The following is a 17,264-nucleotide window of genomic DNA, read 5'->3' as shown; positions in this document are numbered from 1 at the left end:
AGTCCTCAAAGGCAGGGGACAAAAGGGCAAAGGGACCCAGAGCTGGTGGATAGAGATAAGGCAACCAGTTTGGGTACCCCTCAGGGGATCAGCAGGACAGTTTCAGCCCCAGGCCAAGCTGCATGCTGGGCTGGGAGGGAACCACAGGCTGTTCTTGAAATCCGCCTTGCAGGTGCCGGCTTTGTGCAAGCAAAGGCTGGAGGAAATGGATCCCAGAACATGCAGAAATCTGGGGAAGCATCCACAGGTCGCAGCACCGACAGGGCTTCAAACCAGTCACGCTTACACCTTGAGGGGCAGAGACAGCCCCCCAGCTGAAGTGTGGCTCCCCGATGCAAGGGAGGGGACAGATGCGGGGGAGGGAGGGGCTCCTTTTCTCAGAAGCCAGAAGACAGCTAGAGCTGCGGGGTCTGTGTCTGGAGGAGACTGAGGACAGAGTCGGGGTGGTGCGACCCCGGGGGCCCAGGAGGACAGAAAGTAGAGGCCTGGACCTCACAGGTGGGTGAGGGCTTTCCTGGGGGCTGGAGCAGAACTGGCCGGCGCCCTGGACTTGGGATTTCGGCTCCGTCTGCTCGAACCCTCGGAGCGCTCCAGAATGTATGAAGACGTCCCGGGGACACCTCGGTCCCGGGTCCCTGGGGGAAGGCCGTGAGAAGCCCGCAGCCAACTCCATTCGGCGAACGTACGGAAAGGAAAGCCGCACTCGGCAGCCAACACCAGCCGGCGCCGCGCAGCCGCAGAGGAGGCGGGGCACCCAGGCCCCGCCCCGTATGCTAATACGGAGGTCCACCGCCCCGCCCCCGCTCGCGAGTCGGACGGGCCCAACGCCACGGGGTGTGAGAGGCTACCAGCGCCCGGCTCCGCATCCGCGGAGGCCGAGATGGGGCGGAACGCCTGGTTTGGGTCGTTCGGGCGGCGGTACAGTGCGGGAGCGGCCAGAGGACCGCTAGGGCGTCCTCAGGCCGTGGCACCCCCCGCAGGCGCGAAGTGGTATGGCCCGCAGGGGCGGGGCCCGGGTCATGTGACGAGACCGCGGCCGCCATTTTGTTCTGCGGTGCTGGTATTTAGAGCGCAGCGGCTGACGGGCCGGGTCGCCTTCGCAGCCGTCTGACTGCTCAGCTCCTGCTCGCTCGCCGTGCCCGGCCCGTCCTCGCCCCCGCCTCGGCCTGCTGAGCTCGACCTCTCCCCACCCGCAGACATGTCCGAGGCCAAGAACGGCCCCGAGTACGCCTCCTTTTTCGCAGTCATGGGCGCCTCGGCCGCCATGGTCTTCAGCGGTGAGCGCCGCGACAGGAGGGACCTGGGAGGCTGGGAGGGCCGGGGCGCTCGGGGCTCGTGCTCGCATCTCCCCAGGGTTCAGGGTGTGACGTCACGCTGACGTAATTCCGATCTGTTGGGGGTCTCGGGACTCACGTGACAGCGGGCGGGGGTCGGGGCCCCGGGGGCTGCGGAGCGCAGGGCTTGCGGGATGGGCTGGGGTGCGGGTCCCAGGGGTCTCCCGGGGATCGGTAGCCGGCAGCCCTGCCCCTGTCGGTGTAGGTGCGGGGGTGGGGCGGCGGCGCCGCTGCCATCTTAGCCCTAGGAGAGGCGGGAGGGAGGCTGAGGTGGGGGCGCGCGGTCCTGCGCCTGCTCTGCACCCCCCCAATCCTGCGGGCAGGTGTGACATCACACCTCCGAGAGCTCCCCCGACGCGGGGCTGGCCTTGATCGGCGGAGGTGGGGGCAGGGGATGGATGAGGTCCTGGCTCTCCCCTCCGAGGTTCGCAGCCCTGGCCCTTATGGCGACCCGCACCCTCCCACCCCCGGTGGTGGTCAAGTGGGTCTGCACCCAGAGGCAGACGCTTCTAGTTAGGGCCTGTCACTGTTTCCCAGTAGTCCTGCGGGGCGTGTGGACTGCTTGGGAAAACTGGGTTGTGGGGTTGGTCCTGAGAGCTGGCCGGAACCCATAGGTGGAATTGTGTGGAATGGGGTGGGGGTCTGAACAGGCTCCAGGCCAAGGATGGGTGTCTAGGAGGCAGGCCAGCAGCGACACTGTGTGTGTGGCCGCTTGCCAAGAGTGTCCCTCTGGGTGATTGAGAGAGGGTGGCTGAAGCGTCAGCGTTGAGGGGATTGGGCCTTTGTCTTTAGAAGGAAGAGTGTTGTAGATTAGGCCCCAATGAATGAATGAAAGGATGCGTGACTTCCCTTTCAGGAGGCCCCAAATTGGGGAGGGCTTCTCTAGGTAAAGAGAGGGGCTTTCCAGGTTCTTGGTAGCACCCCTTCTTTTGAACTTGGGTCTCGACGGCCATGGACTGTTGAATTTAGTGAAAACTGGCCTATCTGGGAGAAAGGCACGTGGGCCAGGCTCAGGAATGTGGGACCCAGGAAGGTTAGTCCTTCTGCTGCAACCCTGTGGACTGGTCTGACCTGGTCTCCTCTGGGCCTTCTTGGGTAGGTCTGGTTTTTGGTTTTGATGACTCCGCCTTGCCCCACCCTACCTGGTGGACTGGGGAGGCTGCCTGTGCAAGAACGGGGAGGGTTTGAACTCCAAACAGTCTCTGCTGACTGTAAACACTTGGGGGGTAGGGGCCTGGGGACTCTGCTCCCTCCTTGGCCTCCCTCTGCCTGGGCCTGTCTGCCAGTCATGAGTTGCTGAGTCTGCCCTGCCCTGCCCTTCCCATCACGTGCAAGTAAGGGGTCATTTGTGGTGGGAGAAGTGGTCTGGACTTCCCCTTCTCTCCCAGGCAACTGCCTGCTCTTCCACATCTGCAGGGGCTGCCTACTTTCCAGCACTTCTGAGCGGGCTGCTGTGACCCCCTCCCCCAGCCTTTTCTGCTCTTTGCCTCCAGAATGCCTTCAGAGATTCTGCTTTGCCTGGCCAACTGTGGGTTACTTGTGGCTGTCATTCATTCATTCATTCATTCAACAAATCTTAATTGAGCTCCTTCTATGTGCCCGGCACAGAGGAGCATCACTGAAGGACAGGATATTCCTGCCCCAGAATTCCTTGAGTTCGGGCTGTCATTGCCTGTTCCTGAAGCTCTGGGTTTGCCTCCAGCCCTTTATCTGTACCCAGCTCCTGGCCTGCCTCCAGTCACCAGGTACATCTCTTCCTCTCCTAGAACCTGATACTTCCAGATGGAGCCTGACCCAAAGCAGGTCTCTGGAAGTTACTGAGAACCAGGTATCAGTGGTCTAGGGTTTTTTTGGTTGCCCTGGGCCCCTGAGGATGGCTGCTGCCTGCTCCCCTGTGCCCAGTCTCCCTTCCTGCTTCCCCTTTTTTTCTTGTGACAAAAGTCCTGCTGATTCTTTCTTCATCGGGTCTTCCACAGGCCGTTGGTTGCTCCTTTTCCGTAATCTCTCTGACTTCCTCCTGGCAGGCACCCTGCCTCTGGTGCTTTGTTCCTGGAACTGCCTCCTGATCGCACGCTTTTCTGTCCTCTGCTTGGTCTGGGACCTTGTAGGGCTTGTCTCCAGAGCTAGCACTCAGGGCCTGGCCTTTGTGGACACCTGCTGCTGCCCAGGCCAGGCTGCTTTTTCCCTTGTGGTCAGCCCTGTTTTCTTCCCTTTGTTCATCTTGTTGCCTCCCCACCTCCAGCCACACGCTCTTCTGCCACCTCCTGGAGAAGAGCCCTGCTCACTTTCCACGTCTGGCAGTGTCCTGCTCCTGGGATACTGACTTCCCAGTAATCGGTTTCTCACTCAGTGCCACACATCTCCTGTGCTCTCCACTTGAGGAATGGGCCATGGTGCTGGCCATGTGCACGCATGTGATGCAGCCTGATGGGGTGCTGGGCCTGCAGTAGGAGTCCCCAAAATGCACTGTGACCAGGAGAGTTCTGGAAAAGCTTCATGAAAACCAGCCCTGAGCTGTGGGTTGATTGTGCTGAATGCCCAGGTGTGGTGGTGTTGGGTGCCTTTGGGACCGAGTGGCAGAGGCAGGATAGGTCCCTCTGCTCCCACCCCTGCCTCTTTCTTCCTTCTGGTAGCTCCCAGCCTATGCCATGTTGGTGGATGTCTCCGTTCATGTCGTCTGCAGTCCTTTTTGCTCACTCATACCTCTACCCAATTTCATTTTCTCTATGGAGCCCTTCCCCAGAACCTCCCCCCCGCCAGCCTCCCCACTCTTCTAGATCATGTGTGGAGGTGCCATGTGTGTCCTCACCAGGCTTGGAGCCCTGGGAAGCCAGAGCTCCTTGGACCTCCTCATTGCTTAGTGATGAGCATAGAGAGTAGACCTTTTTTGTGGCCCAAACAGATGAATAAAACGTGCAGAAAAATGGTTGGGATTGTCCTGGTCTTTTCCACCTCTGAGCCATGTTAAGCTCTGCTCAGGCAGTGCGGTGGGACCCTGGGAGACCTTGCGGGCCCTCCTGTAGATCTGTTCTGTGCAAAAGTTGCTCTAGACTTTGAGGCCAGGAGAAGGGAACTCTGAAGACAGTAGCACCCCTTACCGAGCAAAAGGGAGGAGGAACAGCATCAGAGGAGACAGGCCACCCGAGTTTCCCCCCACTCCCATTACTGGAGGCGCTCAAGGCCTCTGTGCATGCAGGGCTGCTTCTGAGAGGTCTGCTAAGGGCTCATGGTCTGCCTGGGTGGTGGCTCCCTGTGCCCTGTCCTCTCCTTGGCTCGCCCTTTTTACTCTGGTTCTTTAAAGAGATTCTTCCCAAACTACAGGGTCTGGGCCTGCTGTGTGGCTGAGAAAGCACTTGGCCTGTTGACAACAGATGCTAGCCCTCCTGGAGAGCTGGGAGCGGTGGGGAGTGCGGGATGCTGTGGCCTGAGGCAGGACTTGCCAGGCCAGCTTTCCCTGACCCTGTGGTCGGGCCCTTGTGTGTGGTGAGGGTCTTCCAGCGTGTTGTCCCTGGCTGGAGCCCCAAGGCAGACAAGCTGAGTCTGGCCTGATACTGGGCTGCTGAGATGTAACCACCTCGTGCTTTGCCAGGCCATTTCGGACCTGAATGTCCAGGACTCCAGGCAGTAAAAAGGTGTCCGGAATCTTCAGCAAGTCTTAAGTGGGGCTGCTGGACCTGTCGCAGCTCCACCTTGGAGGCTGCGGGCAGCTGCATGGAGGCTCCCTGGGAGGTGGGGCGTACATTTCACAGCAGAGCAGCTGCACAGATAGGCGACAGCCACAGGGGCCTCTGGTGAAGGAAAGAGCTATCTGGATTCCTTGTGTGCCCAGTGAGGGCTCTTGCCCCTGAGGACCACCTCCCACCTCTGGCTAGGTACCAAATTCATGTCCCTGTTGTGATAACTTAGGGTGTCCCTCAGCCATGCTGGAGCTATTTCCAGGGACCTGACCCCTAGTACTCTGAGCTGACCTGGCTTCCCCCCTCTCTGCACAGCCCTGGGTGCTGCCTATGGTACAGCCAAGAGTGGCACCGGCATTGCAGCCATGTCCGTCATGCGGCCAGAACTGATCATGAAGTCCATCATCCCAGTGGTCATGGCTGGTATCATCGCCATCTACGGGCTGGTGGTGGCAGTCCTCATCGCTAATTCCCTGAATGATGGCATCAGCCTCTACAAGTGAGTGCTGGCTCCCTCCCTGCCTGTGCTGTCCTGCCTGGGGTCAGGCTATCGCATGGGGTCAGGAGGGCCGGCGAGGGGGCGTGGGGCGGGTGGTTTCCCCAGCAGGCTGCTAACATTTCTCCCACGTCCTCTCCCCCAGGAGTTTCCTCCAGCTGGGTGCTGGCCTGAGCGTGGGGCTGAGCGGGCTGGCAGCCGGCTTTGCCATCGGCATCGTGGGGGACGCTGGTGTGCGTGGCACGGCCCAGCAGCCCCGGCTGTTTGTGGGCATGATCCTGATCCTCATCTTCGCCGAGGTGCTCGGCCTCTACGGTCTCATCGTGGCCCTGATCCTCTCCACAAAGTAGCCCCTCTCCGAGCGCACCAGCCACAGAATATGATGTAAAGACCATCCCCGCATTCCAAGATGAACAGCCTGACACACATGCACGGGGCAGCTGCCCCCCCAATAGTTGGTCTTGTAAATGCGCAGTGTCCTAGTGCCCATCGTCTGTTCCCCCTGGCCTTGCCCCCGCCTGCCCCGTGCCGTGGACATCTGGGCCCACTCATTACCCATCCAGGCCCCCGACCAGTGAGGACGCAGGCCTCTGCTGCCCCCACTCATCTACCCTAGAGTGCTCTGTGTATAAGGATGAATTAGAGTTGTCATTTTCTCTTCACTGGATGTTTATTATTTATAAAGATTTGACCTGTTCATACGTCTGTGGAGCAGCCCTCCGTCTCCCAACTATATAGTAATCTTAGGTAGTGTTGCGTTGTGGGGTTACCGTTTGCTCTGAGACTCGTTGGATGAAACCACCCTTCCCCAGCTCCGGCTGCCGGGACTGCGGGGCCAGAGCGCTGGGCCTGCCAGGTCCGGAGCCGAGCCATGTCCAATAAAGTTCTCAGTTGTGACTGGACGCTTTTGTGGACCGATTGTGTGGGCCCCGGGCTAGTGGGGGGAGGGGGATGGAGGCGGGGCTGGAGACAAGGAGGGGCCGGGGCGGCGGTCACGTGGGTGCGCTGGTCACGTGATCCGCCTCAGTCAGCTGAGGGTCACGTGGGTGGAGGCTGGGCTCCGCTGCCTGCAGTCGGCCCGGTGCGCGGGGAGTGGGTTCCGCTCTGGGGCTCCGGGCGCCGCCCGCTCTGTTGGGCTCGGGTGGCTCACGATGCGCGGCGGGCAGGACGAGGCGCGGGCCCCGGTGCTCCAGTTCACCAACTGCCGCATCCTGCGAGGCCGGGCGCTGCTCAGGTGGGGCCCAGGGCCCGGGAGCTGCTCGGGTGCGGGGCCGGGCGCTGCTCGGAAATGGGGTGCGGGACCGCAAGCTGCTCGGGCGAGGGGCTGGCCGCTGCTGAGGTGAGGCCCAGGGCCGTTGGGTTGCGGGACCGGGAGCTGCTCCGGTGCGGGGCCGGGCGCTGCTTGGGTGAGGCCCAGGGCCGGTGAGGCGCGGGACCGGGAGCTGCTCAGAAGTGGGGTGCGGGACCGGGAGCTGCTTGAGTGAGGTCCAGGGCCGGTGGGGCGCAGGACCAGGAGCTGCTTGGGCGCGGGGCCGCGCTGCTAGGGTGCGGGGCTCAGGGCCGGTCGGTGTTCGTGTGGGCCGCAGGGTGCCTCTCGGGTAGGCCATCTTAATCCTTGCCTCTCCTGGCTCTGGTCACAGGGAGGATTTGTGGGTGCGCGAAGGCCGCATACTGGACCCCGAGAAACTGTTCTTTGAAGAGCGGCGAGTGGCCGATGAGCAGCGGGACTGTGGGGGCTGCATCCTGGCGCCCGGCTTCATCGACGTGCAGATCAATGGTGCGGCCTGGGGCTCCGGGGTGGGTAGTGACCCAGAGGAAGTGGTCTGGGCGCTGTGCGACTTTCCTCTGTGTGGCCATAGGTGGATTTGGCGTTGACTTCTCTCAGGCCTCGGAGGACGTGGGCTCCGGGGTTGCCCTGGTGGCCCGGAGGATCTTGTCGCACGGAGTCACCTCCTTCTGCCCCACCTTGGTCACCTCACCACCCGAGGTTTATCACAAGGTGAGGTCCGGCTCCCAGTCTAGAGGAACGGGGCCTCCGGAAGCAGCCCCGCCATGTTTTTCAAATCCGTGCTCCCACAGACCTCTCTTAGCCTAGCATTTGGCCTTATCTGCTGGCCTCCTTCCACGTGGGGCCAGGGTCCTGCCCCTAGGCTTTCTCATTCGGTCGTTCCCCCACTGGCAGAGTGTCCCTGTCTCTGCAGCTGTCCCCTAGGCCTTCACTTGTGCTGCCCGGGTGTCCTCCCCAGCCACATGTCCTTTCCTCGCTGCCCTCTGGCTGCCTTTGGGCTCCAGAAACCCATTGCTGGGACTTCTGATTGCTGCACCTGTAGCTGCTGGTCAGGCTTATCCCCTCCCCCCGCAACATGTCTGTGCTTTGTGACTCCAGTTGAGTGTGCTTTCCAGAAAGAAGCTTCAGTGTCTGCCCAGCCACCCTAGTCCATCCTCTCTGCTGCTCTCATCTACCCTGACACCCCTCACTCCTTTCTCTCTGCCCGTTCCCATGAAACCGTGTTTATTGTTGCACCGGTTCTCTGGTTTTATTCTTTATCTTATTTTATTGTCGGATGTTTTCTCTGCGGGCACGAATGTTCCTTCTTCCCGAACTCTTGGAGAGCAGGATGTGTTCCTTGTGCCTCTGGACTGCTTGAAGCTTAACGAGTTTTGAAAAGTGTGGCTGTTCCGTTACCAGAGCTGAGTTTAGGGAGGGGGCAGTTCCGCCGTGATCCCTCCTGTGCGTTCTGGTGTGGTGGTTTTCTCCAGAACAGGCTCCTTACTGTGATGATGGGTCACATTGCCCGTCGTGGGGTCCCTCCTGGGTGTGTGGGCCCAGAGTCCTAGCTGGGTGTTGGGGGAGGTTGGGTGTGGGCTTTGGGCCTCTTAAATTCATCTGTCAGCTGGGGACACAAGACAGCCTTTACTTTTTTCTGAGTCTCTTTCTTTGAGTCTAAGTTGAGAATGATGGCTGTGTCCGTGTGTTGGGGATAGGGCACACAGCACTGTGTGTGGTCTGTATTAAGCCGTTGGTACACTAGCAGCTGTGGACATCTTTCTGGAAGTTTCCCTAGGCCTCCCATCCCAGAGTCAGAGCTTACAGACTAAGCTCCGTGTGCTGCTGGAAACCAGCACATGGTTCCACGTTTTTCTCTCCTGGTCATCAGTCTGTGCTTTCCTCGGCTAAGAGCTGAGGAAGGTGCCCATCTTATTATCTCTGTGTTCTTTGTCCTCCTCTTCTTGGGCCTCACCAGTGAGGCTCGGTGATAGTTCCCTACTCTCCCAACGCTGTCCCTGCTCCAGGTCCTGCCACGGGGGCCTTCAGGAGGTGCAGGACTCAGCTCACTCCCCTGTCCTCCCCCCTTTTGTGCTCAGGGTGAACCCCAGCCTTCTGAGCATTCCCTCCCTACCTGCCTGGGCCTCTGTCTTTTCCCTAGGCACATTCCAGACATTCTAGGCTGTTCTATCTCTTGTCTCCAAGCCCTCTGCCTGGAAGGCCTTTGCCGTGTTCTGTGTGTTGCTTCTTCTTTGGCTCTACTGTCTGGTCACCCACTAGCCACACTTTCCACAGCGCATCTGACCCATGCCACACAGATGATGAGGTGGTCTTCTACAGGACAAGGGGCTTCTGGACATGGGGACTTCTAGCTTATGTTGTCTTGCTAGAACGTGTCACCTACCATAAACATTTGCAAGTTGAAGGTCTTAGCAGAAACTGGAGTTTTGAGGGGCATGAATGTAAAAATTTGATTCCAGTTTTGTCTTAGAAACTACAGGACTGTTCCCTGGGATAATCTCCCACCCCCTACTAGCTCACACTGGGCGGAACTGGATTGCTCCTCTGTCAGAAGTTATCCAGATCTTTTGTCATTGTGTTCTGGTCCCCTGAGACCATGTGGTCCTTTTCTGGGGTCTCCTCTAGCTTTATGCTTTGATACTCTTCCAGGAGGAAGATCTGTGGGTGTCCTTCTCGGCTTCAAGTCCATCATCTGCTTCACCAAGATCTAGTACCTTCTTGCTGGCAGGCAGACCTTTGCCTTTGGCCCCCCACGCCCTCTATCCTTTGACCTTTTCCTCTGCTTTCCTGCCTGGAACATGCCTTATTTTCTCTACCTCTACCCTGTCGTTTATGCTGTTCTCCCCACTTAGCGTACCCTAGCTTTTCCTTGTGAGACTCTGTTTTGTTTTGAAGGGTGAAGTAAACCCTGAGTGTCTTGTTAGGACTTTGAGTTCTGAATCTGAGACTCGGGGGTTAGGGGGGTGGAAGTGGCGCCCGTGAGCCCAGGTGGGGAGAGCAGCCAGCGACGGGCACAGCACTGTGCAGGTCCCCTCTTTCTGTGTGTCATTCCCGGGGGAGGCTCTCTGAAAAACCCCCTAGAATGTCCCACACAGTGTCCCCCCTGCAAAGACAGGCTTCACCCACAATCCCATCCACCCCTTGGGTTGAAGTACTCCCCTCCCCCCTCCTCTCACAAGAGTCTTATGTCTGGTGCTGAGCTCCCTCGGAGGACTTAGGAGAATAGGACAGAACCTGACACTCATCACTCTCCCGGTGGAATGTGGATGACAGGCTTCGTGCTGTCCCATATAGAGATGGGCAGGTTGAAGGCGGGGGGTCTAAAATTCGCCCTAGAATTTTAAAAGCATTGCTATATAAGGTGGGGGGTCTAGACACGTCTAGACGTGTCCCAGAATGACCCAGCCTCTGACGTGCATGCCCACCTGTTCCAGGGGGAAAGAAATCTGTTCTGGAAAAATTCAACCATTACTTTTTTTCTAATCATCAGTGGACTTAGACCTATCCGTGGTTGGTTAGGAGAGCTAGCAGCCCTTTGCCCCCACGGGCTCCCATCTAGAGACCGTCCCTTTCAGCTCGGGATGCTTGCAATTTGCTCTTCTGTCTCAAAAGGCCGTGCTGGGACTCCTGCTTCACTTCTCTGTTTAGGGCCGTGTGTCTGCTGCCCAGCCGAGGAGCAGAAGAAGCCCCCATCCTCCCCACAGAGCCGCCCGCTGCCTTGGGGAGGTCTGTCTGCAGGACTAGGTGGGGCCTACTCTGCACGTCCCATTTTCTTACCTGGCTGCTCTCCTTTCCTTGGAAGTCCTGCTCTTTGTTCCCTTAACTCGTGACTCAACTCCGGGCTTCCTGCCAGGAGCTCCCTCTTCTTTTCAGGACATCTGGACACGCCAGGTGTCCATCAGCGTTGTCTTCCTGCAGCAGCCTCCGGGACCTGTTTCCCAGCACTGGCTGCTGGCCTTCTGGGCCGAGCTGTGCCGGCAGCTCCCTTACTCTCACCTGAGGGGCTTCCCTAGTGTCTTTCCACTGGGCCTTCATCCCCCATCCTGGGTCTTCCTCTTTGCTGGTTTTCGCCTTCACTCTGGAGCACATCTCCCCGCTTCCTCTGGAGGAAGGAGTCATGGGAGGTCGAGTTTTCGAGATCTTGAAGGCCTGAGAATGTTTTTACTCTTTCTTTTTTAAGTTTGATTTATTTTATTTTACTTTATTTTTAAAGATTTATTTATTTGACAGAGATCACAAGTAGGCAGAGAGGCAGGCAGAGAGAGAGGGGAGGAAGCAGGCTCCCTGCCGAGCAGAGAGCCCGATGCGGGGCTCCATCCCAGGATCCTAGGATCATGACCTGAGCTGAAGGCAGAGGCTTTAACCCACTGAGCTACCCGGGGTGTCCCGAGTTTGATTTATTTTAGAGAGAGTGCCCACGATGGAGGGAGAGGGAAACAATTCCAGGCAGACTCTCTGGTGAGCGTGGAGCCCGACACGGGGCTCGATCTCACGCCCTCAACACCAGGACTTGAGCCGAAATCAAGAATCAGACGCTCAACCAACGGAGTCCCCCAGGTCTCCCTGTTTTTACTGTCTTGTTTGGGGAATGATTCTGTGTTAGAAGTGACTTCGCCCTAGAATTTTAAAAGCATTGCTATATTGTTTTCTAACTGCCAAGGTGGCTCTTGAGAAGTCAGAAGCCGCCCGACCTCTGATACTTGGTGCGTGACCGATTTCTTCGTCTGGAGGCTTGTGAAACCTTCCCTTTGGCCCTGGGTTCTGAAGCCTGAGGGGGACACGGGCGGGGCCTGGAGGGAGGTCATCCGTGATGCTGGCCTTCAGCACGGCCCGGCTTTCTCAAACTGGTTTTCGGTTTTGTTTGCTTGTCTTGAATAACTTCCGTGTGACTTTCTGCCCTGTTTCTCTGTCGTCTCCTCCTGGGTGCTATCTTTCCCCTGCTGGGCCTCCTGGATGGGTTCTCTCATTCTTCCTCTGACTTTGCTTTCGGGCTGTTTGTTCCATTGTTAACCTGCTGTCCTTCTCTTGGGTTCGGTTACCGGCTGTTTGAGGTCAGGCTCCAGCAGGCTGCTGGGAGTCCCAGGCCTGCAGAGGCTCTGCGGAGGCCCCCTCTGTCGAGGTCCCGGGTCAGCGGAAACAGGCCTCCCTGGCTCCATGCTGACCATGTTAAGAGCATGAACTTGCACTTAACTGTAGGGCGTGTGCACCTCGATCCACCTCCCGTCTGGACACCTTCCAGTTTGCTCCAGCTGCTTGCCGAGCACGTTCGGGACACAGCTGCTCTTTGATGGCGTGTCTGTTATGGTCTCCCCGCTTCTCAAGGTGCCAGGCGTGGCCAGGACTAAGGCAGGGGCCTTAGTCCCTGGGGCCTAAGTGGGGCCTCAGCGCGGCTTCTGTGTGCAGGGCGTGTCCCCTGCGTGCACCTGCCCGCCTCTGCCCGGCATCCATTCCTCGGCCTCCCTGGACGGCTCTGCTCATCTCCCGTCTTGCAGGTCATGCAAGGTTTCAGCTTCCTCCAAGTCAATCCCTTTATCCTGCCCGGCATAGGGGAGCTCCAGAGGTGGGCGCGTTTATCCGGCAGCTCAGCCTGGGGACTCTGCTGTCCTGCAGGGCTCCCTGTTCACTTCCTTCTCCACATTCCTTCGTGAGAGAGGTGTGGGCTGTGAGGCCCGGCGGCCTGTCTGGTCCTGAGATGGGTCATGTGAGCACCTGTTACACACGAGGGACCTTCCTGATGGCATTCAGCTGGGACACGGCTTGTTGAGCCTCCAGCCCCATCCGCACCGAGCTCCCCGGCTGGTCAGCCCCTGCTTCTGCACTCGCTCTGCGTGGAGCGCACAGCCTCTTCCTGCTTCCAGCCACGCTTCTGGTTCTGCAGCTCAGGAGGCCAGGCTTGTCACCCTGTCTGGGTCCGGACCCTTTGAGCATGCCACCCACTGTGTCCCAGCTGCTGCCTGGTTGGGGGCCGCCTGGAGGGGCCAGGATCGTGGGGTGGCCCTCTGTCCACGTGCCTGCCCTCTGCGCAGGAGATCCTTCTTCCTCTCCCGGTCGTCGCAGGCAGCTGCTCATGTGTCCTCCATGACTCCTCTTCGTCCAGACGGTTCCGAGTGCTGTGCTTTCCCTGACCTCGGTTGGGGACCTTTGACTACCTTCTCATACCTGAGGGAAGGCCACTGGGGGCTGATCTCTGACCGTGGCTGGGGTGTGACCTCTGGGTGCTGGGCCATAGGGGGCAGGGCTTTAACAGCTGGTTCCCCCCAGGTCCTTCCTCAGATCCCCGTGAAGAGTGGTGGTCCCCATGGGGCAGGGGTCCTCGGTGAGTGGCTGACCCCTCTCCCTGCCCCCACCCGGGGAGGCTCCTCGGGGACCTGTTGGCAGCCCCTCCCCCTCCAGAGGCCCAACTGGGGAGGGAGGTCGGGCAGGTGACGGGCTGGGGTGGGGGCTGTGCGTCAGGAGGCATGCTGGAGCCATCCGCTCCCCCCCCTCCCAGGGGTGCACCTGGAGGGCCCGTTCATCAGCCGGGAAAAGCGAGGTGCACACCCCGAAGCCCACCTGCGCTCCTTCGAGGCCAATGCCTTCCACGACGTGCTGACCACCTATGGGGCCCTGGACAACGTCCGCATCGTGACGCTGGCCCCCGAGCTGGGCCGTAGCCAAGAGGTGATACGGGCCCTGGTGGCCCGGGGCATCTGTGTGTCCCTAGGTGAGGTGGGACGCCTCCAGGCATGTGTGCACGTGGGGGATCCTGGGCTGGGTGTGTTGTTTGAGTCCTGGTCCCCCATGCAGGACACTCGGTGGCCGACCTGCAGGCCGCGGAGGAAGCCGTGCAGTGTGGGGCCACTTTCATCACCCACCTCTTCAACGCCATGCTGCCTGTGAGTTGTCCCCCACCAAGTCCCCCAGGTGGAGGGGGGGCGGGTACAGGGGCTTCTGCCCTTGCTCAGCTCACGCTTTTGATCCCTGCCCAGTTCCACCACCGAGACCCAGGAATCGTGGGGCTCTTGACCAGTGACCGGCTGCCACCGGGCCGCCACATCTTCTATGGGATGATCGCGGATGGCACGCACACCAACCCTGCGGCCCTGCGCATCGCCCACCGGGCCCATCCTCAGGGTGCGTGGCAGGGCGGACTGGGGACAGTGGTGAGTGTGCTGTGGGGCAGGTCTGAAGCCCCTTCCTCCCACAGGGCTGGTGCTGGTCACCGATGCCGTTCCTGCCCTGGGCTTGGGTGATGGCCGGCACACACTGGGGCAGCAGGAGGTGGAAGTAGATGGACTGACAGCCTATGTGGCAGGTGAGCGACTTGCTTGTCCCTGCCGGCCGCCCCCATGAGAACAGGCCTTCCACCTCTAGTGGGATGTGGGCATGCCCTGCCAGCCCGCTGCCCACCCCCCACTGCATGCCTGCTGGTCTCTGGTCCCACAGAGCCTGCACTCTCTCTTCTCAAGGCACCAAGACACTGAGTGGCAGCATAGCTCCGATGGACGTGTGTGTCCGGCATTTCCTACAGGCCACAGGTCCGTGAGGCTGGTGTGGGGTAGGGAGTGTGTGTTCATGTGTGTGTGTGTGGGTGGACGTGTGCATGCGTGGAGGGTGGAAGCTACGTTTCAGGGAGGTGGGAGGGAAGCACGGAGACCACTGGAGCCTCGCACCCACAGCCCTCGTTTGGCAGAGTTTCCTAGGGGACGAGCACTGGGAACGTGGTCGAGGTCCCCCTTCAGGGAGCTCCTGGGTGGGATAAGACGGTGGCAGGCAGATGGCTGGGACCCAGGGTGACGGCACTGAAGCCCTGGCACCCAATGGGAGAATGGAGCTCAGTTTACCCACAGCTTGGGCCTTGGTCTTGGACCCTATGGGTTCGCGGGCCTTCATGGATCCACAGATAGGGAGATGAGGTGTGAGAGGGGTCAGAGCTGTGCTCTGGGCTTCTTAAGGGGGTGGGGCTGTTGCGGGGAAGGTGGGCAGGGGTGTCTGGTAGAGGCTGTGGTTGGCCAGACCCTGAGGGATGCTTGGTAGTGCCCTGGGCATCGGGGGTGTTGGGGCTTGACATGCTGTTTCAAGCAGGGAGACAGGCCGGCAGCTGGGGGGATAATGGGGGAGCAGGGAGAGTGGAGTTTAGTCACATGGCCTCTTGAGGGGTAGCAGGGATAGAAAGGCAAGGCCACGTGACTTCGTCGATGCGCAGGCTGTTCCTTCTTTGTGGGGATGCCCATCTGGGACCCCAAAGGAGGGGGGCCTGCGGGCCTTTGGGTCCAGAGCATCTGTTCAGGGAGGCCGGACGGGCCAGGTAGGTGAGCAAGTGAGCAGGAGAAGGATCCCCAGCAGCACCCTTAGACTGGGGTGCGGTGGGGCCTCGTCACCCTGCTGCAGAACCCTGGCAGAACCCAGTGTTCCTAGGCCTTGGAGCTTCAGGGCTGTGGGCTGGGGGAGGGGCTGCCGGCAGAGCTGGGGCAGGGGTGGTCACCCAGTTGTGTCCCCTGAGCAGGCTGCAGTGTGGAGTTGGCCCTGGAGGCTGCGTCCCTGCACCCCGCTCAGCTGCTGGGGCTGGAGAAGCGCAAGGGGACCCTGGACTTCGGGGCTGATGCAGGTCAGGGCCTGGTGTGGGCACCCAGGCCTCTGCGGACTTGGGAGCTCCTGCGGTACTCGGGATGGTGCCAGGGCAGGTGGAGGCTTCCCTGTGTCCAGGTGGCCTTGCCCACCACCACCTCCAGCCTGGGCCCCTTTTCCCATCAGGCCAGGCTTCCTGGAGAATGAGATGAGGCCTGCCTGGTGAGGGGCTTCCTGGGTCTTTGTCCCATGTACGCCTCCGCCAGGAACGCTGACTCCCAGACCTTGGGCAGCCTGCGAGGGGTTCGGGTGCCCTACCCAAATCGTGTTGCCAGCTTCGGTTTCCCCACCAGCTCCTGGGTGGCGGTGGAGATGGGAACAGAGCTTCTCTCAGGGGGTAATGAAGCTCCTGGGAGCTGGGTGGGGATGGGGGTGCCTGTGTCCCCCCCCCCCCCCCCGCACCGCCTCCTCACTACCCGCCTCTTACCCAGACTTCGTGGTGCTCGATGACTCTCTCCACGTGCGGGCCACCTACATCTCGGGCGAGTTGGTGTGGCAGGCGGAGGAGGACAGGCAGTGACCAAGGACCACCGCTGGAACAGACACCCAGCCTTAGGCGGCCTCCGTCAGGGCCGAGCCGTGGAGGAGCTGGTCTCCAGGGAGCGAGTGGGCACCCTGCCCCAGGTGGAGGCCTCCGTTCAGGAGGCAGCTGGATAAACACGCGCCCGGCAGGGACTTGTCTGGTCTCCGAGTGTTGCTTCAAAGCAGGGCGCCGTCACCTTGGTGGCTCTCTGGGTGGGGGTATTTGTGCCTCACGGTTGGGAGTGGGAGTGGCTGGATTCTGGCTCATCCCAGCTCTGTGGGGGCCCCTCTCTGTGGCGCAGATGTGTCTGGGGCCTGCACACCCATAGGCAGAGGTGCTGCCTGGAGGTGAGTGGAGGGTGAGAGGGGAAGCCCTGGGCTCTAGTTGAGAAGTGGGAAAGGAAGGGGCTTGGGGACAGCGAGCGCAGACAGCTTCAGAAGTTCACGTGTCAGGGGACTGAGGGATGGGGTAATTCCTAGGATTTTAAACAAGGACACAACTGATTGTGGAGCTGAGTTAGTAGCCTGGGCTGGGAGGAGCTGGGTGTTGGGGGGGCTTCGGGTGGGCGGCGTGGAGGTCTCAGAAGGCTGCTGTGTGACAAAGTCCCAAGGACTCACTCTGCACCCGTGAGTTGGGCAGCAAAGTCGGGGCCTGGGGCCGTAGTGCTGGGTGTGGGCACAGTGCCAGGGGCTCCTCCCAGCCTTCAGGAGGAATCCGTGCTAGCTTCAGGACCCCACTTTGCCTGGCAGTAAGTGCAGGAAGCAGTGGCCCAGGGCGCCTGAACCCATGCTGGCTGCTGCTGCTTGCCCAGCCCGCAGCCCTACCTCTTTGAGCCCTTGCGATAATCAGGGCTTCACTTCCTTTGGCGTTTTTTTCTGAACAGCCTATTTTGACTCAACTTCTGGGTTGACATGAAAGACCTGTTTGCACCGTGGTGGTTACACAGCTTGGGGGGACCCTGCCTGGTGTTGGTGGGCAGGTTGGGTGTCACCAGTGTCCCGAGCCCTGCACCTGTTTGCCCGTTAGTGTCATCCCGCAGCTTTCCATGTCCCTTCAGTCCTGGCAGTGGTGCCCCCATGTTGGGAGCGTGGGCTGTCGCATTCCCTGGGTAGGACAGCTTTGGGGAGCCGTGCAGGTCCTGAGGACAGCCGTGACATGGCACTCGGAGAGCAGGGGTTGGTGTAGCCCCAGATCAGGATTGATTTTCTCCCCCATTGTCTGCTGGGGCGGGCGGCCCCTTCCCTCTTTCTCATGGCTGCAGTCCTTGGAATAGGAAGTTGAAGCCAAGTGTTCCAGGACACTGTGCTATGTGGCTTGGCCACCATTCCCCTCCTCTGCC

General features: G+C 60.1%; 2 protein-coding genes across 4 annotated transcripts; both read left to right on the top strand.

Moving 5' to 3' along the window:
- The first annotated feature begins 807 nt into the window (after window positions 1–807).
- Window positions 808–6,409, top strand: ATP6V0C (ATPase H+ transporting V0 subunit c). Its single transcript, XM_082713436.1, has 3 exons — window positions 808–1,277; window positions 5,327–5,510; window positions 5,653–6,409. Exons 1-3 carry the CDS (start codon window positions 1,199–1,201, stop codon window positions 5,855–5,857), a joined length of 468 nt encoding a protein of 155 aa, XP_082569562.1. The 5' UTR covers window positions 808–1,198; the 3' UTR covers window positions 5,858–6,409.
- Window positions 6,410–6,522: 113 nt separating this feature from the next.
- AMDHD2 (amidohydrolase domain containing 2) lies at window positions 6,523–16,077 on the top strand. 3 transcript variants are annotated; one of them, XM_082713433.1, is made up of 11 exons: window positions 6,523–6,741; window positions 7,148–7,284; window positions 7,367–7,506; window positions 13,057–13,111; window positions 13,286–13,498; window positions 13,582–13,670; window positions 13,764–13,908; window positions 13,982–14,089; window positions 14,244–14,312; window positions 15,281–15,382; window positions 15,834–16,077. In XM_082713433.1, the coding sequence occupies exons 1-11, from the start codon at window positions 6,659–6,661 to the stop codon at window positions 15,920–15,922; spliced, it is 1,230 nt and encodes a 409-aa protein (XP_082569559.1). In that variant the 5' UTR covers window positions 6,523–6,658; the 3' UTR covers window positions 15,923–16,077. The 3 variants fall into 3 exon arrangements, with proteins under 3 accessions (XP_082569559.1, XP_082569558.1, XP_082569560.1); XM_082713432.1 differs by having other exon boundaries at window positions 6,541–6,741; window positions 12,822–13,111; XM_082713434.1 differs by lacking the exon at window positions 13,286–13,498 and having other exon boundaries at window positions 6,544–6,741.
- The last annotated feature ends 1,187 nt before the right edge of the window (window positions 16,078–17,264 follow it).

The sequence above is a fragment of the Mustela nivalis genome (genome assembly GCF_964662115.1).
Source record: "Mustela nivalis genome assembly, chromosome: 19".
NCBI classification, from domain to species: Eukaryota; Metazoa; Chordata; class Mammalia; order Carnivora; family Mustelidae; genus Mustela; species Mustela nivalis.
This window is presented reverse-complemented; position numbering and strand designations above follow the sequence as displayed.